This window comes from Urocitellus parryii, chromosome 5, assembly GCF_045843805.1.
Source record: "Urocitellus parryii isolate mUroPar1 chromosome 5, mUroPar1.hap1, whole genome shotgun sequence".
Taxonomy (NCBI): Eukaryota; Metazoa; Chordata; class Mammalia; order Rodentia; family Sciuridae; genus Urocitellus; species Urocitellus parryii.
The window spans coordinates 171,216,465-171,242,581 of NC_135535.1; the positions used below are offsets into that span (position 1 = coordinate 171,216,465).

Consider the following 26,117-nt stretch of genomic DNA (forward strand, 5'->3'; position numbering starts at 1 on the left):
TGATTGCATGTCCTCCTCTGAGAAGTGTCTGTTCAGGTCCTTGGCCCATTTATTGATTGGGTTATTTGTAATCTTATTGTCTAATTTTTTGAGTTCTTTGTATATTCTGGTTATTAGGGCTCTATCTGAAGTGTGTGGAGTAAAGATTTGTTCCCAGGATGTAGGCTCCCTGTTTATCTCTCTTATTGTTTCTTTTGCTGAGAAAAAACTTTTTAGTTTGAGTAAGTCCCATTTGTTGATTCTAGTTGTTAACTCTTGCGCTATGGGTGTCCTATTGAGGAATTTGGGGCCCGATCCCACAGTATGTAGATCATAACCAACTTTTTTTTCTATCAGATGCCGTGTCTCTGATTTAATATCAAGCTCCTTGATCCATTTTGAGTTAACTTTTGTGCATGGCGAGAGATAGGGATTCAGCTTCTTTTTGATGCAAATGGATTTCCAGTTTTCCCAGCACCATTTGTTGAAGATGCTATCCTTCCTCCATTGCATGCTTTTAGCCCCTTTATCAAATATAAGATAGTTGTAGTTTTGTGGATTGGTTACTGTGTCCTCTATTCTGTACCATTGGTCCACCCGCCTGTTTTGGTACCAGTACCATGCTGTTTTTGTAACTATTGCTCTGTAGTATAGTTTGAAGTCTGGTATCACTATACCGCCTGATTCACACTTCCTGCTTAGCATTGTTTTTGCTATTCTGGGTCTTTTATTATTCCATATGAATTTCATGATTCTTTTATCTATTTCTACAAGAAATGCTGTTGGGATTTTGATTGGCATTGCATTGAACTTATAGAGAACTTTTGGTAATATCGCCATTTTGATGATGTTGGTTCTGCCTATCCATGAGCAGGGTATATTTTTCCATCTTCTAAGGTCTTCTTCTATATCTTTCTTTAGTGTTCTGTAATTTTCATTGTATAAATCTTTCACCTCTTTTGTTAGGTTGATTCCCAAGTATTTTATTTTTGGGGGGGATATTGTGAATGGAGTAGTTTTCCTCATTTCCGTTTCAGAGGATTTGTCGCTGATATACAGGAATGCCTTTGATTTATGCATGTTGATCTTATATCCGGCCACTTTGCTGAATTCATTTATTAGCTCTAATAGCTTCTTTGTAGACCCTTTTGGGTCTGCTAGGTATAGAATCATATCATCTGCAAATAGTGATAATTTAAGTTCTTCTTTTCCTATTTTTATGCCTTTAATTTCTTTCGTCTGTCTAATTGCTCTGGCCAGTGTTTCGAGGACTATGTTGAACAGAAGTGGTGAGAAAGGGCATCCCTGTCTTGTACCAGATCTTAGAGGGAATGCCTTCAATTTTTCTCCATTCAGAATGATGCTGGCCTGTGGCTTATCATAGATTGCTTTTACAATGTTGAGGTATGATCCTGTTATCCCTAATTTTTCTAGAGTTTTGAACATAAAGGGATGCTGTACTTTGTCGAATGCTTTTTCTGCATCTATTGAGATGATCATATGGTTTTTATTTTTAAGTCTATTGATGTGGTGAATAACATTTATTGATTTCCGTATATTGAACCAGCTTTGCATCCCAGGGATGAATCCTACTTGATCATGGTGTATAATTTTTTTGATATGTATTTGAATCCGATTCGCCAGAATTTTATTGAGGATATTTGCGTCAAGGTTCATTAGAGATATTGGTCTGTAGTTTTCTTTCTTTGAAGTGTCTTTGTCTGGTTTCGGAATCAGGGTGATGTTGGCCTCGTAGAATGAATTTGGAAGTTCTCCCTCTTTTTCTATTTCCTGAAATAGCTTGAAAAGTATTGGTGTTAGTTCCTCTTTAAAGGTTTTGTAAAACTCTGCTGTATACCCATCCGGTCCTGGGCTTTTCTTAGTTGGTAGTCTTTTGATGGTTTCTTCTATTTCCTCTATTGTTATTGGTCTGTTTAGGTTGTCAATATCCTCCTGACTCAATTTCTTGCCGATTTTTGAACCAGCTGTTAAATTCCTTTTGCAGCTTTAATTATACTAGTTCCTCTGCTTGTCACACCCCTCTTTTCTTTGGCAGGAAACTCAAATGCATCCCTTGAAATATAATGTGAAGTTTCTGTTTTATGTGTGATATACTTTACTGCTGGCTTAAAGGGGATAATGGTATGTTCCTCAGAGTGGTCAGGATCAAAAGCTGAAATACCTGAAAGTGTTTAGTTTCTAATACCTAATAAATGTGCTTAATAAATGTTAACTGTTGCTTCTGTTATTGTTCATTGTTTACATGTCAGAATCCATTGTGAAATCTTAGAAGTTTTTGATTTTTAATACAAAAGTTTTTCTTTAAATGAAGAAATAGTTCTTTCACTACTGAGTCTTCATCATTGATTTAGTGCTTCTCATTAGGGGTATTTTAAATGACTCATTTAATTCTTTTAACATTGCAGAATGAAGATTTATTAAATGAAATGAAACAACTTAAAGAAGAAATAAGGAAAAAAGATGAAAAAATACAACTATTAGAACATCAACTTGTAAGTATTATAGTATAGAATTTAAAATGGAGACTTCCAAATTGGTCAATATGTGGCTTTTATAAGACAGCCAGAATTAGAGTTTGACTTTATTTTGGGCTTTCAAACTTATATAATTGCATTATGTTTAGATTATATATGCTTTAATGAAAATATAATGTTAAATTTTGTCTAAATATGAAATATGCTATCTGAAAAATTCTTCCTTGATCCATTTTTGGTGGCCTCTGTTTCTGGGATTTAAGATACACCAGTTTATATTCATTTATTGATTCATTTCAAGAAGTAAGTACTTGAAGTTGAGAATAAGAACTTTCTCTCTGAGCGGAATGACACTGGTTATTTAAGCTTAAGTATTAGAGTGAAGGAGATTTCTCTATGGATGATGAGTGAAAAGTATACTTTCAGTATACTTTTATAATTGTTAATAATTTCAAATGTTAATCCCATATAAAAACAGTATTTAGGAGCTGGGGTCGTGGCTCATCGGTAGAGTGCTTTCTGGCATGTGCGAGGCACTGGGTTGGTTCAATCCTCAGCACCACATAAAAATAAAAATAAACTTCCAACTACAACTAAAAAAAATTTTTTTAACGATATTTATGGCACCTTGAATGCAATTATAATGCAACTTATATAATGTAAAAGACCAGGATAAAAATAACATAATGCATAAAAGCCAAAACAAAATAGAAATATTAATTGGAAGGGAAAATATATATTTTGGGTATAGCAAAGCATTTGAGCAATATGAAATATTAATCTCTAAATATATAGAAGATATAATGTAATAAACTCTGAGCCACTGAGGTCAGGTTACAGAGATAAAAATTTATGAGTGTCTAGAATATACAGATAAAATACTATGATTAAATGTACAAGGAAAATTTCTGAATCTCAATAAAGAATAACCTAATAATTCAAACTTAAGTTCTCCCAAATATGAAAGTAGAAAGAACAATAAGACCTAATATTTAAATTTCAAAGACAAGTATCGGCTAACTTTCAGGGAAGGAGAAAAAAGAAGGCACTTAGATTAAATAAATTTGCAAAAATTTATTACAGAGTACAAGAAATTGTTGTGTCTAGTACGCTCCAGAGAACAGGTTGTGTACCTACTATTTTAAATACATCTGGACAGTTTTTATTTATACATAAAGGTAAACTTTCATAACTTTAATATCTTGAAAAATAAGTCACCAAGTCATCTTTATAGGCTTAATTATAGTGTACTCCAAATACTTGAGCGATAAACAGAAAAATAACTCAAGAATAAGGAGATAAAGATTAAAATGAATGAACAGGGAAATGGAAATCATCTTTAGAGAAACTGAGTTTTACAAACTTCTGAACCTTTTATTGAAGAAAGCTTAGTGCTCATTATTTTGTTTTACATGTTGTACATCATTTCAATGTTGGAAATTGCTTGAATTTATAAATCTTTGATTTTTGTGAAAATAAAATAATTTTAAATTCTAAAAATTGTAAATTACTAATGATTTTTGAAGAGATTTAGATAAATAAGTTTCAGGAAAGAAATAAGGGAAGGAAATCAGAAAGAGATAAGGGAAAGAAGTCAGACATACTGAATTTTGTACTTCTACAAATGAGTGCTCAAGTTATTCTTTATTTTATTTTACTGTACTTCAGTTATAATGTTTGTGACATAGTTTGAGACAGTTAATAGGTTGGAATAGTGTACAGAAAATGATGAAATTAAAAGGGATATAAAGAAAATCTCAGATCTGCAAAACTAAGGCAATAGTAATTAGACCAAAAAAATATGATTTTAAGTACAAATGGTTTTACTTCATGAAAAGAGTTTCATTGAGGATTTAAAGCAAAGTGTGTAGTAACTTGCTTTATATACAGGAAATTTAGGTAAATTTTTGACATTGATAAGGCTGAATATAAAAGGTTGGGAGACAGAGTAAAATTATCCTCACCCAAAAGTGCAGTATTAAAATTAGAAAAGTAAGTTTAATAATGGAAAAATAACACTTTATCTTGATTCATGATTAATAAATAATAGGACAAATCTTCTTATGCTGTTTAGTTTTTTAAAAGTATTCTCTTATCCTCTCCTTGGTTTATATACCCAAAGGACTTAAAATCAGCATACTACTGTCACATCAGTATTTATAGCAGCTCAATTCACAAGCTAGACTATGGAACCAACCTAGGTGTCCCTCAATAGATGAATGGATAAAGAAAATGTGGTATATACTCAATGGAATATTACTCAGCTTTAAAGAAGAGTGAAATTATAGCATTTGCCAGTAAATGGTTGGAGAATATCATGCTAAGTGAAATAAGCCAATCTCACAAATCCAAACACCTAATGTTTTCTCTAATATGCAGATGCTAATTCACAATAAGGAAGGGGGGAACTAGGGAAGAATAGCGTTACCTTAGATTAGGTAAAGGGAAATGATGGGAGGAGAGGGAAGAATATGTGGGAATAGGAAAGATAGTAGAATGAAACAGACATTATTACTGTATGTAAGTAATATGATTCTGCAGCATGTACACTCAGAAAAATGAGAAATTATATCCCATCTATGTATATCAAAGTACATAAATGCATTCTTCTGTCATGTATAACTAATTAAAACCATATAAAAATTTTTTTAAAGTATTTTCTTAACTTTAGTATGCATCTTTAAGAAAAATGAACAGGTCTCTTTATAGTTGAAACAATATTATCTATCATCTTTAAGCAATTAATAGAAATTCCTTAGTATTTTCTAGCATCTAGTTCATGTTCATATTTTCCTACTTCTTCCCAAAATATCCAGTACATTTGATTTGTCCAAACTAAAATCAATTCTAGGACCATGTGTGACAACTGATTATTATATCTTTTAAATCTCTTTTAATTTAGAACCATTGTTTTTGTTATACTTGTGAAGAGAAAAGAACCAGCTGTCCTGAACAATATCTCACCTGAAAATAATTGTATAAAGATTTCAGAAATATGTAAGAGAATCTCAAAGAAAGAACACAAGAAAAGTGAAAGCATTAGACTTTAGCAATATATACCATTGAATTCTCAATTTGATATATTGAACCTAGAAATCACGTTTATTGTGAATCAGCTAAGTATTGTACACAGTTTTTTTTTTAAATATAGATTACTCTAGAGACTGTGTGCATTCAGCTAGAAACTCCCCCTTATAAACACATCAGAATCACATCAGCCCATTTTCAAATTTTAGGGGAATTGTGGCCTGTATCAAGAGAACTTTGCGAAATTTACTTGACAGTTCCTGTTCTTGAATATAGAGACAATGTTAGTGTTTTCTCAATATATAAATTTAGCCAACTGAATGGATTCTTTTTTCTTATTGCAAGCAGCAATGCTCTGTGAATTGAATGTCTTACTAATTGAGTTTTAAGGGGCTAAGTGTCTCACCCACCGCCACCTGTTTGGTAGTAAGAAATGAGAAGTCATTCAGAAAAATTACCAATAGAATAACATGGTTTAGTTATGGACCTTGTTAAAAACAAAAACATTTATGAACTCAAAGTAGATATAGGAAGTGGTATATTTCACATTATCAAAGTTAAAATGGTCTTCTATTTATATTTCTTTATTTTCTTTCTTTATATCTCCAAATAGCTTTTTTAAAAATAGGATAAAAAGTGATCAAAAAAGCTATAGAGAGGAATTAGAGGACTTTTCTTAGTTCCAATATGAATCAGCTGAATGACAGGCAGTTTTCCTTGGTTCTGTAGCTCTTTATTTAGAATGTGAAGATTTTTCTTGTTAGTTTCAAAAGTCCCCTTCCATTTCTAGCATTCTGTGCTTTTTTGTTTTTGAAAAAAATGTATTCAACTCTAACCTATGTTTGCATGAAGATTTTCAGAAGCATATAATGACAATATGAAGTGTTGAATTCATATTTTATGTGAAATATGCTGATGTAAAATCAGATTTGCAGTGCTCTGAGAATGTAACAAAAATGTATAGAAGATTGTCTGTTTAAATCTAATTTTAAAATGCCAAGAATTACCAGTTTATTTTCACCTCAGAATACTAGTTAAATAGTAGATAATTTACATATATATATGCTCATTTAACTTTCATAATAATCTTGTGAAATTGCTAATATTGAATTTTCTTTCTTTATGGAGACACAGAAAGTGGTACTCAGGTTAAATGGGTTAACAGTATTTTTAAAAAACCATGATAGACCCAGATTCATATCCTAGCTTTGAAATTTGATAGCCATGTTCTCTTCAGGAAGTTATATAATCTTTCCTAAGCCTCATCTGTAAGTGGGTATAATAGAAGTAGTACAGACACATAAGTTTGGATTGTTAAATTAACTACATATGTAAACTAATGCCTGGCCCATGGGTGTATGATAAAGATTAACTCTTACCAAATGACTTGCTGCAAACTACTTGGCATAAATCAATGCATATCTTATGATGTTTCAAGTTTGCAGTAAAAGCCCCCAACTAAAAGCAGCTTTAAAAAATAATTAAATTTGTAAACTCAAATAACAAAAAAATGTATGGGTCCCATCCATTTCCGTGGTTGTTTATTCGTCATTTGGTTAATAATGAAGTCTAGGTTGGTTTTTCTGGAGTCCTCTTGTCTGCCCCTTCATGGATAAAAGATTTCTACAGTAGCTTTTTATGTCATTCTCTCACACAGTAATAACCAATTTTGGGTAAAGGTCTGTTTTCTCTAGCATATGTATTTTTTAAATCAGGAAACACTTTCTCAGAAATACCATCAGGGTTTTTGGCTAGATTTTAGTTACTTGCGTAGAACAAATGGATTAACTATTTTGGTTCATACTTACCAAGATGTGGCTCTTTGGAGCAAGAGATAAGGCACACCTCTGCAAATAAAGGATCACACAGGAGGTGCGACTCTAAACACAAATTAAGATCTGTCAGCAATAAAGGAGACAGATGAAGAGGGAATTATTTAGGTAGTCATTTTGTATCTGTTAAAATGTCACTAAAAACTAGGCTTTCCGAATTATGGAAAATTTAATATTTTCTAAGCATTATTTTTTCATGTGTTAGTAGATAAACCACTGAAAGGATATTTCTGGAATTGCTGTTGTCAAGGTGAATTAAGTAATGTACTTGCATTATAATAAGTGTTTTATATTATATTGTCTTTTTTTTGCATACCTGCCAGGTATGTTAAAAGTTAAGTCCTATTATAGTGAATTTTATACTACATTTTGTTTCAATCACTATCCCATTTTGGGGGAGAATAGAAAATAAGCGTGTCCTATAGAAGATTTTGTTTTTAAGTAGAAACAAGTTTACCTTGATACAGTAATCTAGAATTTCTTTGGTTTTCCTATGAGAAAATATATTTACTTTGAATGGGATTGTTTAACAAACAATGTAGGTATGTTACAGCTTCACAATTAAGGGGAAATTTTTATTATCATCTTTTTATTTATTTATTTTTAATTTGATGATAATTTGAGAGACCTAAAAATACACAAGAGGTATGTCCTATCATATAAGTGAGTGCTTTAAGTGGAATCATGTAGAGAATTAATTTATGAATTGAGAACATCAGGGTATCTTGTCACAGGGTGGAATCCTTTAAAATATTCTTGTTCAGTAAAGATTATACATCATTTGGGGGGCTTTAAGCAGTGTAAGTAATGAGTAGACAGTCTGACATGTGGGCTGTTGACATTTGATATCCTGTAGAGTGATTACTTATTTGTGTGTATATGCATTAAACCATTGTAAAAACTTTTGGTTTTGTTCAGGCAACCCGGTGTAACTGCCACCAAAAATCTAAAGAGGAAAAATGCTCATATGCTGATAAATATACCCAAACACCCTGGAGAAGAATTCCTGTAAGTGACATGCTGTTAATCTTCTCTCATGTCATTTGTTATTTTGATGTCCCATCCTGCTCTTTTTTACTCTAATCACTAATAATTTTGAAATGCCATGGCTAATTTTCTTTCTTAGGTAAGTTTTTTCTTGTCTCTTAGATGTTTATGTGCTTTCTAAAGCTTCTCTTGTGTGTCCTATATAAGCGAATGTGCATTTAATAGCTTTTCCATTCTGCATATTGTAGCTCATTTTATTTGAGTGTCTATTCTCCTTTCATTGCATGTTTTTATGAGAGTAGTATTTTCAAATGGCCTAAAAAAAAATGAAAAACAGAAGTCTAATATGCATTTAATTTTTTTGAGCAGCATATGACACTTTGAGGATATATGATGTAACATATTCCTTTTGTTGTTGTTGTTCTTGAAACTTTTACAAATTTATTGTAATTACTGAAAAAATATTGAGGGTATTAGGAAGTTTAATGCATGAAGACATAACTAGTAAAAGTGAAGTTTCAGGAAGAGTTACGGTCTAGATTCCTAACAATAGGAAGTAACCATCTTCCTTATTTATTTTTCAAAAAATGTTATATCTCAAAACACATTCATTGCTAAAAATATCCTGACCATCCCTTAAACTTAGTTGAGGATGTTCCTGAGCCAGAGAATTATTACATGACCATCAGTCATCATTATCCTCTGTATGATGCCAGGTAATAGACATTTCTTATTAATAGAACACCTGGTACACCAGCCTTGACTTTTATTTTGCCTTATATTTAGCAGCAGAATCCTGGTAACACAAATGAATCGGGATAGATAATGGTTATTGTAATCAACAATTCAATTTAGAATTCTTAACTTTTTTTATAAAATAGTTATTTTCTTTTCATCTAACAAGTAATTATTTTTGTGTGCTTTGTATAAGGTATAGTGGAAGAATTAATTTATTTGGCAAAGTTTTGTAATCATCTCTTATTCTAGATAATAAGCTCTTGAAGTAGAAATGTGGAATAGGGGAAGGAAGTACACAGATACATAGGTATTATTCCATTTATAAGTACTTTTTAAAAGGAACTAGTGATATACTGATTCAAACTGCTGTACATTCTATGATGGCAGAGGATTGGGAATGTCTTAGTGGAAGAATCAAAAAGGTTGAAGAAGAAGATCAAGGTAGTGTTTGAATCATAGAAAGTAAAAGATGCCATGAGGTGAAGATGATATATTTTTTTAATGTCAAAGGATATGGAAACTTATTGTTTGGAGGCAATTGCAAAAATAAAAGATTGTACCCCCTTGCTTAGGTTTCTCCAGTTACCCCAAAGGGAGGTTTATGTCTTCTGATGTGTTACTAAATAAAGTGGCAATTCCATTAAGCATGAGAAGTTCCCTTTTACGGAAGTTCTTTATATTATTTTGCCTGGCTCCCTCAACCCCTGGCTTGAGTTCTAGAAACTGGATATTTGTCAGCCTCCTCACTAGACAAAAGTAATTGGTATATACCAACCCAGTTTGGGTTGAAATGAAAGTCAGTTTTCCAAATTAATACTCTTAAAAAACCCAGAATTCAGTTTTATCTATTATCTATTATGTAAAGAATCACCTAGCTAAATATTTTGTTTTGTCTATAGATAATGTAACAGACTCCAGGGAGATTAAGTGCCCTACTAAAGATTTTGTAGTAAATAAAGTGCTGAACTAGTACTATAATTCAGGAATCCTGACTGCTAATCCAAGATTCCTTTTAATAAAAGCACACTGAGGATCCCTAGAGGGTGAGAGATTTTACAGATTAAAATGGTAGAAATATCTAGCAAAATGAATAGTAAAAGTAAAGGCAAAGAGGTAGAAAGGAGTAGTTAGGCAATAGTTAGTATAGAAGTGTATGTTTGAGGAAATAATGAAAATTTGTTAAAAGCTTATTTTAGTATAGAATGGAAAATTTTAATCCAGAAATTACTGTAAATGTAGTTTTACTGAGCTTTATTTATTTTATTAAATAAATAAATATTTAGCCAAATAAAAATAATATTTACTGAAGTAGTAATTTTTAACTATTAAATATTGTCTATCTGATTTTTCTTTTGCTCTTTGGGCAGCATTGGAAACCATTTACTATAATTACAATATTATATTTTCTTAAAAAGTTATACTTTAAATGTTTTCTTTAGCAATTACCCAACATATTTACATAAGATTTTGGTAATGGAGATATGGAGATGCAATGTGGGTCTTCTTTTGCAACTTTTAGTTTGTTAGGCAATAATCTTTGGAATGAAAACATGTTATTTAAAAGTCCTCAAGCTTAGTAAAACTATTTTTTTAAATCTGTCTAAGCCTTTGAGAAGGTTACAAGTTATAATCTTCACCCTTTCTTATGATTTCTAAGGAAATTTAAATGTGCTTCTCAGCATTGTCTTAGTCATTTGATTATAGAACCTATATCAGAGATTGATGAGGGACTTGTGAGGATTTCCTCTGAATGTTTTCTATATATGTAGGAAGAAATCTGGCTGCAGAAGGTTGGGGAAGAAGATCAAGGTAGCGTTTGAATCATAGAAAGTAAAAGATGCCATGAGGTGAAGATGATATATATTTTTTAATGTCAAAGGATGCAAATGGAAGGTGGAAAGAAGTGTTGAAGGAAAGAGGGTTGCTGCTTGTAGGACTTACTGGCAGCCATTTAGGAAGTAGAAAGAAATAAAAAAAGAAAATAAGCCAGAACCTCAGTCAGAACCTGCTTGAGGAGGGAGAGTGATTGTCCACCAATGGTAGCAAAACAATAGAAATTTAGATGTATTGAATACAATGTAAATTTCCATTACAGATTTATTCAGAGGAATTTTGATACTCTCTAATGACTACAAATAAGATCTCTAAAACAGAAAATTAATAGGAAAGAAAGCATTAGAATAGAGGAAAGGAAGAAAAGCAGATTTTCACTTACTCCTTGAGCAGATATTTGTGTGCTTCTCAAAGCCAAGCACTGTCTTAATATGGCAGTGTGAGTGTGAAGGAAATACAGGCCCAATCCTCAAGATGCTTATGGAAACTTCTAGTATGCCTAAAATGGTATTAATTTTGTTCTTTTCCTACATGAAGAACATAACACTAAGAAAAGACCTGTGCAAGTACTTGAACAACTTTTATACAGCTGTATTATATGAAAATCAAGATTTTCAAACTTATGGGTAGCATCTTATTTCCCTTCCTGTTCAGTAGTTACAGGAGGTGAGGTTAAAAGGAATAGCGAGAATAAGGTCATAGCTCTGGGAAGGAAGGACAGAGGCTTGATATCAGTGAGAGATCACAGTAAGGACTTCCCTGAGAGAGAAAAGCTTTTTACCTGGTGTGCCCTGTGTGGTAGAGGTCTTAACTCTGTATTATAATGATCCATAGAAACATTCTTGTAGTATTTAAATTTTCTGGGAGAAAACTATTCATGGTTGAGAAGACATATTTTCAGTAAGAGGGTAAAAGAAAAATCTCCCACAAAATTGAATCCAGTGTTAGTAACAAAACAATTTATTCACAAAATAGATTGTATATCATTTTCTCAATGGAAAAAATGATGAACTTCAATGACTTTTCTTAAAGGAATGAAAACCCTGGCTTGCATGACTGTGAAAATTTAGTATAGGAATTAACACACTATTAGTATGGGCGTGAAAAAGTGCCCACCAATTAAAACTCAGAATGTGCAATTGGATCTAATACTACTTTTTTCTTGTGTTTTAAGAACTAACTCTATTATGTGTAGCAAAGAGACAAGGAAAGATGATTTATATACATTTCAAAATACTGTATTGGAAACAGTTTCTAGTATTGTATCAAACATTAGATCATATGATAGATATATACATGTAATTTATATCAATTCAACAGTTGAATTATGGTGAGTATTATCAAATATTATTTGTGCTTAGGGTTGGGTTCTCATGCCTCAGATTTATTGAGTCAAGTATATTTTCATTATAACTTTATAAAAGATAAAATCAGAAAATTATTACTGATGTATCATAAAAACCATATTATATTTATAATTTCCAGAGGAAAAAGAGTTTACTTGCTTCCTAGCAATTGTGATAATTTTAATAGCAAGAAGTCCTTATTTTTATTTTTATTACCTGGGAAATAGGATAGCATGCTAACTAAAGGGAACAAGGTAGCCCAATGATATTTCGCGTGACTAGTCTGTTCTAAATCCTTTTTGTTTTAGAATATATACTTTCCTGATTTAGAATAGATTAGTTTTTATGTGGGAAAATTTTTCTGATTTTAAATTTAGATGTGCCATTTTTCCTCCATTTGGAGATATGTCATATTATTATTCACATGCATATTTAATATATATATTCATATTTGGAGATAGAAAAAATAAATTAAGAGATTTATTTCTTTGTCAGGATTTATTTATATTCACTATTACTTGTATTCAAAATATGCCACTAAAAGTATTTTAAGTGACAAATACATACACATTGGTATTTAAACAACAAATATTTATGTCTGGGTACACAATTGTTTTTTAATTGTGTAATGTTGAGTCAGTCAACGAAAGTAGCTATTGAGTATACCTTGTGTCACTTAGTTTTATAAATGTTGGCAGGGATTAGTGGTGCTGCTGATGCACTGCATTCTGTCATGCAGAATTTATGATAATACAAAAATTGTCTTTTTTACTGAATGTATGTCTTTTGTAAAAATTGCAAAATTCGTGCAGAATGCATGTCTTTTATACTGTTTTTTTTAAAAAATATTTATCACTCATTTCACATTTGCATCTGAAACTAATAACTGGGGAAAAAAAACAAATGTTTTTCAAGGCTAGGAGCTAATTAAGTAAGGATATTATAGTAATTAAATGATTAATCTATCCACAAATTTAAGATTATCTAAATTTGTATCCTCCAGTACCAAATACCACAAGTTTAAAAGACATTTTGAAGCTTTAGGTATGCATACAATAAACAGTTTTTACTGTATTAGAAAATAGTGGCATCTATTTCATTTATATAATGTAGAATTTAATTTGCTGACTTAATCATTAAGGGTTTAGGCTGGATGGAGAGAAATTTTAATAATAGGCAGCAGTCAATAAAAAATGATTCTGTTGAGCTTTCTAAGCAATAACATGATCAAACTTATCTTTTTAGAAGTTAATCAGCTTCCATAAGAGGTAATACAACAGAGAGTGAAAGTTACCCCTATTTTAATATATGCTAACAGTGGTAATTTGTTAAGCCTCTATTTGTGCAAAAATTTTAGTCTATTCTTTTTTTAGGTAGTTTTAAATATTTTTACAGATGCTTTAGAAAGAAAAAAAAAATTTTAAGGTCAAATGGTATCACTGTTGAGGGTGCTTACTTGATGATAATACTTTTTCTCCCTAGAGAATGTGTCTTTTGTGTTTTATGCTCAGAGGCTTCCTTCAAAAAGTTACAGTAGGGCTGGGGGTGTAGCTCAGTGGTAGAGCTCTCCTAGCATGTGCAAGGCCCCTGGGTTTGATCCCAGCACAGCTAAATAAATAAATAAATAATATTAATGTTTCTGATACAACAGAAAATAATACCATTTCTCTTAGCCAGTCCTCAAATTTCTAAATAAATATAGCTGTCCTCATCATTCAGAGCAGTGGAATGTCAGTATACTTCAGCCAAAGTCCACCATGAATACACATATTCAATAAGTTGAGTGCAGTGCTTATTTACAATCCTATTTTCTTTTGAGATTTTATATGGTATATCTTTTTCATCTTTTACTTTAGAATACTTACATTGTTATATATAAAATGAATTTCATTTTCTTTCTTTTTTTTTCTTTTTGGTGGTGGTACTGGGGATTGAACCCAGGGCCTTGTTCATGTGAGTTGGGCAAGCACTCTATCAACTGAGCTTATTTTATACTTATCTTAATACCTTGAGTATAATAAAAACTGCTTAAAAATAAAAATAAAAGTACAAAAAATGAATTTTGTTTAGTCTGCATATAATATTCTGCCAGTCTTTTCAATTGCTATATTTTAACCCTTTACATTTCATGTTATTAATTGATATATTTCAGGTTAAGTCTGTCATTTTACTCGCTTTTATTTATTTATTTTTCTTGCTTTTTCATGTGTTACTTATACCATTTTTTTCAGAATTTTATTTTGATCTATATGTATATAGTATTTTGAGTGTATCTCTTTGTATATAGGTCTTTTGTTGCTTTAGGCATTGCATTACATATATACATTAACCATAGTCTATTAAATATTATTCTTTATTTCCTTTAAGTCCCTTCCTTCCTTCCTTTTCACCATTTCTAAGTGTCTTTTTTTTTTTTTTTTGATGCTGGGGATTGAACCCCGGGCCTTGTGCATTTAAGGCAAGCACTCCACCAACTGAGCTACATCTAAGTATCTTCAAAATACTTTTTATATATATTTTAAGAACTGCATAAGACAGTGTCACAGCCGGGCAAGGATGGAAGACACAATTATCCTATTCTGGGTCTACTCTATAATGCTAGGGAGGTTATTGTGTACAAGATTTATGCATGGCTGGGCTACCTCTTTGCTACTCCTTTGGCTAGAACATGCAGGCCTTTTGTTTGTGTTCTTTGGCATTTCTGGATGCTAGCTTATCTATCACCTAGCTTAGGATACATTAGGCAAAAAGGAAATGCAGGAACTCCCTAGCATGTTGTTCTTCAGGTACCATGCTTCCTAGGTGGACTGATTTTTCTCTCTTTCAGAGTTTTTTGTTTGTTTTATAAATAGTGATCAGGATTTTTAGAAGTGTTTAATAGTAGGAAAAGGAAGAAATGTTTCTACTCCATCTTCTCCTGGATCTGAAATTCCCCCATCTGTGGAGAGCTCTAAGTATAAAATAAGTTTTATTATAATTGTTTTAGGTAAAATCAGATAAAATTTTTAAGAAATTCCTTTGAAATGAGCTAAGGAGAGTAGATATAATTTTGAAAGAATGGTTAGGGAATGTGGAGGAAGACATTTTTAAGGGTTAGAAATTAATTACTTTCTTTACTTTTCTGGGCAAAAGCTCAGGTGGCTTATTGCTAGAAAACAGCTGTCCAGTCAGCTAATAGGTGAGTACCCCTTGGCTGTGGCAGGCAGAATTATTCATGTATTTATTTCACAAGGTTGTCTTTCTCTCCTTCTCACATGCAGGCCTATCCCTGAGACTATGATTTATTGGTCTTAGAGAAATAAAGGTGGTGTCATTGTTTTTGTTTTTCAGATTTCATAGGTGATTATAATGTATGGGCAGGATTGACAGATATGAGAGCTCCATCTCTACATAAACATAGTAACTTAATTCAGTTTAAATCAGTAGTTATTGAGAATCTGCTGTGTGCTAAGGAGTATTAAGCCAGAGAAGAGGGGATATTTATTTAATCTTTTTAAAATCCTATAAAGTTGCAGATACTGAAATTATTTCATGAATTAATGATTTAACAGAAGAGACAATTTAATACAAAGTTGATAGTTTAAAATGCTTTATGAATAGAATCAAAGACAACAATGTAGTGAGGTAGGAGCAGATGTGCGTAACTATATCATAAGAACTAAAAGTGAGCAACTTCTTAGAGATGAATCATTCTAACTCTTGCATAAGACAAATGAAGAAACAGGTTTAGAGATTGGTGACTCTCTTAAGTTTACAGGGCTTTTGAAAGATCCAAGAAGAAAAGCACAGGGCCCTGACTCCCAGTTGGTGTTATTCTGCAGACTTTGAGAAGTAATTTCTTTGATGAAAGAATCTATGATAGCACTTTGAGCAAATCTCGAAGTCTGTATCTGAAAGTTTTTTTATTCAGTTCAGTAGGTAGAAACATGGTCCTGGTAAAACATATAGAGAATTTGGTTGAGGCCATATTTTGTATAAAACCTTTGAACCAAAACAGTAAAATAGAGTTATAGCAGGTAATCCTATGGAGAACACATAGGAAATCATTTCCTATTAAATATTTTCTAAGCTGTTTTGCCAACATCATTCAAACAGTATTCAAAAGACAGGATCTAAATTTCCTAGAATATTCTAAAGATCATTAATTCTCTTTTGCTTCTTGTAATTCTTTTTCTCTAATCAGCATAGAAAAATGGATCTTCTTTTTATTTTATATTCAGCAGTATAGGCTTACTCCTAAATTTAAAGAAATGCATGATTTTACCTCATTGAGCCAAAGAATATTGATGGAAAGGAGAGAAAAAAAATTTTATTTGAAACAATGTTCATGAAATTTATAAACACCAACAAGCTAGATTAGTAATTTTCTAATACAATAATATTTCTTAAAAAAAAAACCTGTCAGATTCATTGGTTTGAAAAATGCACATGCCTTCTTTTGCAAATTTAACTAGGTATGATGATGATTTACAGGCTATTTTTCTTGATAATATTTTAAGAGTGTTTTAATAGTTTTATTTATAAAGATCTTTGGATCATTGAGGATACTGGTTATAACAGACATGAAACCCAACTGGTTCCATTGTGTGACGATGAACAGTTATTTTCTTCCATAAAGACACATTTTTATTTGGAAAGTGAGCAAATTAATAAAGTGACATTTCAAATGTATTCTGATTCTTATAATCAGTGATTAAAGTAAAGTTAAAAAACTACAAGTTACTCAGGTTAAAAAGCATGTGTGTATAACCTGGGGTCTGAATATCATGTTCTTTATAAAGGATTTAGTTATCGCAGTATTTTGAGTGTTTTTTTAATGCTATTTTGGTTCTGCTGACTTCTTCTAATGTTATTTATTTTTACTTTCTAATTCTCTGAAAATCTGTCTTAAAAAGAAATAAAATTTTTTTCCTGTGGGAGTTTTTTGATTGCCTGATTCATAAATTAATGCGTTATCTATATGTTTAATACTTAAACTCTATATTCCCTAACTTATTTCCTTTTTCTATAAAAAACTGGAATCTGCTCCCTTAAAGAGATATGTGATGATTAATGTATACCCAAAATACATAATTTCATGTATGTTAACTACAAATATTAAAGAAAATATTTTTTCTTAAAAATTTTGAAAAAAATTAAATTTGTATTGTTATGTATTTTAGTAATTTGAGCTGCCTGTGTTTAAAAAAGTGAAATCTATCTTCTCATTAACACTATTGCTTTGTGTTATTTAAAAAATCAAAAATTATGACTTTGGTTTCTTATTTTTCGGTTCCCTTTTTTATTATACCTCCCTACCCCATCTCTTTCTCTGTACAGGGTGGGTATTCTCCCTCCTTCTCTCCTTGGCAGGGCTCCTTCCAGGTGATCCCACGGACTGTTCCACCGCACCGCAGACAGAGTGAGTCTGTGTCTCTCACTCCTATCCTGCTCTGGCTTCCCCTTCATGGTATTTCCCTTCTGCATGATCTTTCCTTCCCCAGTACCTCCGTTTCCCATCCTGAGTGATCTGCAGGCATATGCTAAATAAGCACTGTGATCTCTCTTAACATTTCTTTTTACTGCATGTAAATGGACCTATACATTAATGACCTCTTGAAAGCTATCTTGAGGTTAATTCCATTCTAATGCTGTTTAAACCTATTGCCAGTGACCCTAGACCTACTGACATGCATCTGTCTTTAAATACATTTTCTTTTTTTCAAGTTCTTGAAATATGTGAAAAAAATGCTTTTTTATCTAGTAATTTTTAAATGTACACACTATCCACAATGATTTGATGGACAGATGCATACTGTTTAGGGAGCAGGCTTACTAGACCATTGCACATTTCTTTAAATATTTCCTAATCAAAGGCTTCAATTATGTTTCGGTATCTCTAAAATACCTTTTCAATTGTATTTCCAAGGTTTTTATTTTTTAACAACTAATGTCTTTAATTTATCAGCTGCTTTACAACACAGAAGAAATGGCTTTTGAATATGCATGGTTTACTAACATTTCTAATGAATTAGTCATTGTTTAACTTTAAATTTTTTTATTTATATTAAATCTACTTTCTAAAACAGTGTTTATTCTTTTTCTGTTATGTACTTAAGTATATCTGGTAAGTTGATTATATTTTATCTTTTTTGAAAAGTCACCCAAAAAAGCTAATACTAATGAAAAATATTTATTGTCAATCAGTCACTTTTTTGCCTTCTCCATGGATTTCCCATGATTTGTGATTCATATCAATTTTTTATTAATTATCTTAAATTATCAAAGGCCTCCAAATGGAAATTTTAAGCAGTTAGTATATGATTTACTTCAACAAAATTTTATTTCTTGAATTAGTTAAAATTAGCAGATGTCAACATGAATTTCAAACAAGATGTGAGTTTTTATTTGGAGACTTCTTCTATGCTTTTGTTTTAATGAAAAATAGAGGAGTTTGTATAGCCTTTTTTCACTCTTTTTTTTTATTAGTTGTTCACAACATTAAAAAGCTCTTGACATATCATATTTCATACTTTAGATTGAAGTGGGTTATGAACTCCCAATTTTTACCCCAAATGTAGATTGCAGAATCACGTCGGTTACACATCCACAATTTTACATAATGCCCTATTAGTAATACTCTGTTGTATTCTGCTACCTTTCCTATCCCCTATAGCAAGCTCATTTATTTAGTGGAAGTCATGAGAAGAATAATAACCAATCATCTTTATAAACTCTCCTTTTTGCTTCTCTTCAAATAGTTGCATCCTTTTCTCTTTCATTTAAAGAATTCTAGTATGTGAGGAATCATACTAAATTGTATGGAACTAATCTGAAATTTCAATGGGCAGCTATAACAAATAATAATGTAGTATTAAGCTTATGCCAGTAATGTGCATGGTTTGACAGATTTAGCTCAGAACAATCCATCTACCTTTGTTCTTAATGAAGACCCTTTTTATTTCCCTCCCCACTCTCACCCTGCCCTGAATCTTCTCCCTTCTCCTTCCCCTCAGCTAGCTAGAATATAGAATTGAAGCTTAGGGTTAAATATTCTGTATCATACATAGAATTTTAGATTTATTTACTAGTTTATTGTATAGCTTTTGAATTTTCTTATACTTTTCTTGAGTTATTAGCCCTTCATTTTCAAGTGTTTGGTTTTTGTTTGTTTAGCTCTTCAGAACTATCTTTTTTCATTCCAGCTATAAGGAGCATTTCTATAACACTACCTTCAAGATTTAACTATTTGATTTTCCTAGACCAAACCCCTTTCTCTGCATCTCCAGATTAGTAAGAAGAAAGTTTTAGTTCTAGAGTTTGGATGGGATATAGATACGTAGACACACACACACACACACACACACACGCACACACACAGAAATTTTTCCTTAAAAAGTTCTCATGGCCCTACACAGCTAAGAGTACTGGTCTAGAGTTTGATCTTTCATACTTGTGAGATTCTGTTTGGATAAAGCAGTAATCAGAGGACTTGTTCTTAAAATTTTGATAGCTTTTCCTGAGCTTGACACTTTTAAACTGCTATACCCTTTAGGATTAACCCTGAGAACAGTGAAACAGTTCATTAACAAAGTTTTTTTCTGGTGATAGAACTAGAGAAATTTATGGAATTACAGGAGTAAATTTAGTGTTTTCCAAAGGATTTTAGAATAGATCTCACTTTTTGTTACACTAAAATTACATTCTGTGAGATAATATTTGTGTTCACATTTAGTCGATATGTAGTTCCTTGTGCCCATCTTTGCAGAAATCAATTGTGTAATGGAAGTTAGTTGAGAGATTTCTCATTTATTGTAATCTATTTCATTAGACAATTCTTTCTCATGCTTTCTTGAGTATACTGCATTCATCTCAGTGCAAATGCCTTGATAGTCTTCAGTAATGTCAGTATGGTTTTTTGTTTGTTTTTTTAAGTTATGAGAATAGTAGACCTTTCAGTTTAAAAAAGGTAGGCAGTTTTAAATATGCAGAAATTAAAGTTTATAAGGAATATTTAGCACTACATGCTCCAGAAAGCTGCACTGGCCAGTAATGTTCTTGTTGAATTTAAGAATAACAATAGGAAAATGGAGATGAATGGAAGTTCTTAGTTGGTGGGCTTTTTTTTTTTTTCCTTTCTTTCTCTAGAGATTTTAACTTTAAATTTCTTTTCACTTAATTTACTAGTATCTATTTTATCTGATGTCTATCTTCTGGTTTCAAATTAATTTTTTTCTAAGTTAACAGAAAATAATTTACATTTAGAAATAGAGCTCTTTCCTGCTGTCAGTCCAGATTTCAGCTTTTGTCCAGATTCATTTAACTGGCATTGATTTAGTCTTTCTACTCTAACTTCCAACTGTATGAAATTGAGAATAATGTACAACCTACCTCATAGTAGGAAATTTTAATTTAAAAATTACTTTTGACTAATATAAAGATTTAATATTAATTCTAGATAGACTTTCTTGTCAGAGAATATTTTTATAGGAATACTTTGTTTTAAAAAGCATATTCTGAAAGAATACCTGTTTCTTATCTTAGCCTAGAGGCTTAGATGGGAAGGGGCAAAAAAATGGTTTTAAAACAATGAAACTCACATAAATGTATTTATACATATGTTAGTAGCCTGGCAGTTTCTTGATGAAACCTTGCCTGATCTCTAAATTTATACTGTAATAAAATTGTCTTCACCAGCATTATATTAAGAATTGCAGATTTATTGTCTTGTATCCTTCTCCTCCTTGTAACCTTCAGGGAATATTTTACAAACCATTTTGACAAGCAATTCTAAATTCATTTTATGTCACCACCCATTATGTATTTATTGAATGAAAGTGTGTATTTACAACTCAATACATTTGTATATATTTTAATTTTGATAAAAGATCCATGAAATAGTACTTTTCATTAGGACAAATGATATCCTCATGTTTTCTCCTCTATTCTATTTAATTTTTTAAAATGCTGCCAGCAGCCTGTGTGTAGAAAAGGCACTGGTCTCTTTTGCCCATATAAGTCTGAACATTTTGGTTTTAATGAACCAAATATGAAGGAAAAAGCTTAGATAACTTAGTATGCATAGATTTTGTGTATCTGATCATAGTAAAGCTTTCTTATTTATATAGAAACATCTTTATTTTAAAATGGTGCCTCCTAAGGATTAAGTCTATGCCATGAAAAGTTTTGTTATTGGAAAATGGAATAGCTTAAGTGGATGATAAGCCCTGTGCAAAATCCAGCTATTCATCCAAATAGTAATCTTGAATTCTGCTTGTCCTCCACTACACTTTCTGTTTTGTTTTGTTTTGTTTTTTGAGAGAGAGAGAATTTTTTTAATATTTATTTTTTAGTATTCGGCGGACACAACATCTTTGTATGTGGTGCGCACGCATGTAAGGCGAGCGCACTACTGCTTGAGCCACATCCCCAGCCCATACACTTTCTCTATTAAGTTTTTCCTGAGCTTTTTATTTATTCTTTTAGTCCTTTTGGCTGGAGAATTGTTCTCTTTAGGGTTCATCCCTCTGGTTAGTCTTTGTAAGAACTATTTAAAAATCGTATTCCCAAATTATTCATGTAGAAAAACTATTATGTATATATTTTTAAATTAGCTGTATATTTAAGAAAGGAAGAAAGACTAGTATTAATTAATTGAATTATTATTGAGTTATTATTAGTTATTATTATTGAGTTATTATATATTATTGAGTTATTTGTTTTTAATGTGTTAAGTACTTTTCTTGTCATTTTATTTAAATTATCACTTGATTCTTATGATAACTCAGAGTCAAAGCAATCATACCAATTTTGTAATATGGAAAATATAAGCAAATAAATCAGAATAATGTAGTAGTTTGCTCAGGTTACGTGAACAAACCAGAATTAAATTAAATAAATAAATTCTACATCCAGAGCCTGAGCCTTATATATTTATTCTATTATTAAAATCAACATTTCCCCTTTTTATTATATATAGCAGTGGCTCAGTATGGAGGAATTAAAAGAACAGACACATTTTGGTTTATTTCCTTTTAGTCTTTTTTATTCTATTTTATAAAGTTAGAATCTTATGTATTTTCATTTTTTTGTTTGGTTTTTTATACATAGCATCATTATATAAAATATTTCTCCCAGTAAATATTTCTTCAAATCCTTGTTTGATGAATGCTAATGCTATATCATGTGGATATACTTTAACTTAATCTTTTCTTATTGTTTGACATTGTTGTTTCTAGTTACAGATGTATTATTGCAGAGCAATCTATTTTGTATATAAATCAGTTTTGGCACATTTTCTTAGTTAAATTTCTTGTACATCATTTGATTATAGAGTATGCACTTTATAAGGATATTTGGTATGTGATGTTGTCAAACATGCTTATAAGGTATAAGTTTACATAGTTCAATCGGATTAACTGGAACATGTGACTGTAATCAATATTACATGTAAAGATTGCTTCAGCCTTAGTGCTTTAATGATAAATAAGCTTGGAGTGACTTTTCACAAAAATAAAATATTTTTGAATGAAATCGAAACTAATAAAAGTTGATAGAAACTGAATTAATTCAATTGTGAAGTTAAGCTGATTTTTTAAACAAACTGGTTAACATAGAATGTGAAATATTGTATACATTTTTTGCAGCTAATTTCAAATGCTACCAGTATAGCCATTGATTAATTGTCTAGAAATGTGTACCTGATTCATGGTCTAATAGGCCTTCCCATAAACCTAGTCATACATTAGTTTCTCTCAATACTTGCAATTATGGGAAAGACAGCAATTGGTGTTTATGTGTTTCTGTATTAAAGTTTTTATAATAATTGGTTATTTAGAGTGGGATTGTTTCTTTAGCCCGTATTTACTGCTGTATATTCTGCCTGGCATATCGGTTATACCAATAGAATTTGTACTATTATGAAACTATTTAGGTTTTTTTTTTTAGCCCCTGAACTAATTTGCATCTGAGCTAGATGCTGATGGATTTTGTATTTTTGTGTCTTTAAAATATAGATCCGTTAAATTAACCATTTTAATCATTTCACACTTATGCATCTGTAGTAAATACTTTTTTTTTTTTTTTTGGTATCCGGAATATTGAACCCAGGGGCACTTAACCACTAAGCCATATCCCAGCCCTTTAAAAAAATTATATTTATATATTTATATTTAATGTAGAAATAGGGTCTCATTTGAGTTGCTTAGGTCCTCATTCAGTTGCTAAGTCTGGCTTTGAACTCATGATCTTCCTGCCTTCCCCTCCCGAGCAGCTGGGATTACAAGCAAGTGCCACCATGCCCCACCCATAGTAAATACTTTTAAGTCATTCTTAAATCATTTTGATACTTTTTTAAAGCAGTTAATTAATCGTGAACTTAGAAAAGCCATTGAACTCCTCATTTCTGAATTTATAAATTTATATTTATCGAAATATTATTCTCTAAATTTTCTGAGCTGTAGAGGCACCATTGTGAGATCTAGAAGAATAAGAGCATTCCTCGTTTCCAGAAAAATTAGAAGGCACAACTGACTTTGTGTGAACTTTAAAGCAAAAGTCTTTGAATCTTGTTATACTAGGGACCTGGTTAAATCTTCCATCTTCATAGTGATGTGTGCAGAGTCTCATGTGTAGTTTATTACTTTATATTTATGTTAAGATTAGATTATACCTTTAATGATATTTAGTGCAGTAGCAGTAAATGTAAACTAACAAATACTGAAGTTTACTTAGTTCTATAATCTGCAAGAAATTCTTAAAATATTTTTGTTATAATTTCTACTTTATTTATGAGGGATTACATGGGGCCAAACCTTTTTAGATCTTTGGAGTATGAATATTAATTTGTATCAGATTTCAGTATTCTGTTTAGTAAGGTTCATGTGGTTTCCTATAAGTGTGAGAAGTTTTACATGTCAATGGACATGAATATTTGTACTAACATGCAAACCACCTTAGTAAGAAGGTATAAATCACTTTAAGAAATGTTTTTATCAGATCCAGATATAGTACATAAAATAACAAATAATGCCTAGAGAAACAACAATAGCAAAGCGAATACTTTTGGCTGCTACCCAGTCACTGCAATCCTTGGTGTTGTGTGTGGTCTCTGACGCCATTGTCCTGTCTTTTTCTTGTCTATGCTCTCCTATTGTGCCATTGGCAAGGAGTTGAGAAGTTAGTCCATTACTTCTCTGACAAAGCGTGGTACAGTACAATTTCAGATTTTTTCCTACCGCCTCCCTCATAATCATTTTTTGTTTTGCTTTTTTTTTTTCCAGTTTGCATGATGCATGTCAGAGCCTGCATGAGATTACAGGCATGTTACAGATGGCTCCATTTCCATTTTAACCTTTAAAGCATATTTAATAATAACAATAAATTTGTATATATTCAGAAAATAATTTTAGGTAATTCCTATGTGTGTTACACAGTAGTATTTACACTGTAGAACATTTCCTGATTTCTACTTTGCACACTTTGGCATATTTTTGCTCAATGGGGACTTGACATTTATAGGTACCATCTTTTTGGTAATGACCTAGACAAGAATGCTTACAAAACTTGATAACTTTTCCTTCAGCTCATACTAGAAATCTTTGAGGCAATATGAAACAGTGAAGGTGAAGAATTTTTCTCAGTGGTGAGTGCTGATTTGCCTTTTCTCAGTGTTCAGCATTTCTCCATGGAGTCACTGTGGAACCACCTCTTTCCAGAAATACTGTTCTACAATGTGGCTTGATTTTGATGTCTGAGACTTATTCTGAACAGGTGAAATCAGCGAAGAAGAAAATAGGATATATCTAGTAAAGTTAGTAACCTGAATGATACTGTTGAATTTGTCTTCAAAGTTCTTAAATATATTAGAACTTCTGGCTATATTGATATTCTAAAAGCCTGTGAACTCATGAAAATTTGAAATAGCAGAATTACAGAGTTCTAGTGTTACCTTTTAATTCTCTAATGGTTCAGATTTCAGCTTTGCCATTTGCTAAAGTGTGTGACATTTGGACATGGTACTCAACTTCTTTAAACCTTAGTTACTCATTTCAAAAGGAAAAAGACAATACCTTCTACCTACAGTTTTATGAGAGTTAGAGACTATGCATGTAAACTTGGAGTTTGAATTGCTACCCTTGGGAAGAATGGAACCCTGATCTTTCAGAGCTCAGAGTATAACATTTCTCAAGTATTTGTAGTGTGCCAGACATTGTATTAAGCACTTTCTGTGCATTTTACTGTTTATTGTTTAAAACAGTTTTAGGAGGTATATATACTGGGTGTACATCCTCACTTTATAAATTATGAATCCCATTTCAGGACAGTGAAGTAATTTGCCCAGTATTTCCCCAATGGTAAGGGATAGATTCAGGACTCAAACTTGAGATGAGGCTGACTCCAGAAGCTAAGAGATCCAATTCTGTGACTAGCTCCTCATAGAACCATATGAAAGTTCTTTTTAAAATTCCAAGTGCTTTGCAGTCCTAGCTCCAGTTCTTATCTCTAGGAAGACAGTAAAGGAATCATGTTTCGTGCCATATCAGATGTACCTGCTATTGTAAAAACCTCACTTTTTTAGCAACTAATTTATTATTATCCTTCTAAAGAACTTGCTTCCCCCTCAATCAAGACTGTTATATTAAAATCTGTAACTTGAATTCATCATTATTGTATCTTTAATAATCATGGGTGGCATTTATTGAGCACTTACTATATGTTAACTATGCTAATTGTTTTACATGTGCAGTCATATTTAATTGTTAGAGTTAAAAATAGAAAACAGTTGAATGTTTAGTGTTCCTATCCTACTTGGTCCAGAAATGGCTAGTCTTCAGATCAATTTGATGACTTAGCCTATAGGTCAGTATGACAGGCATTTGTGTTCTAATTAACATGTAATT

At 31.5% G+C, this 26,117-nt stretch overlaps 1 protein-coding gene across 3 annotated transcripts in view; it reads left to right on the plus strand.

Moving 5' to 3' along the window:
* Positions 1-26,117, plus strand: part of Ccser2 (coiled-coil serine rich protein 2) — a 141,917-nt gene that overhangs the window by 107,534 nt on the left and 8,266 nt on the right. For 2 of the 3 annotated variants that reach the window (XM_077798594.1, XM_026397015.2), the window contains 2 exons: positions 2,406-2,492; positions 8,252-8,341. In XM_077798594.1, coding sequence (XP_077654720.1) covers positions 2,406-2,492; positions 8,252-8,341 — 177 coding nt within the window. Of the gene's footprint in view, positions 1-2,405; positions 2,493-8,251; positions 8,342-17,556; positions 17,639-26,117 lie in introns of all 3 variants that reach the window. The other variant, XM_026397016.2, reaches the window with a different exon arrangement.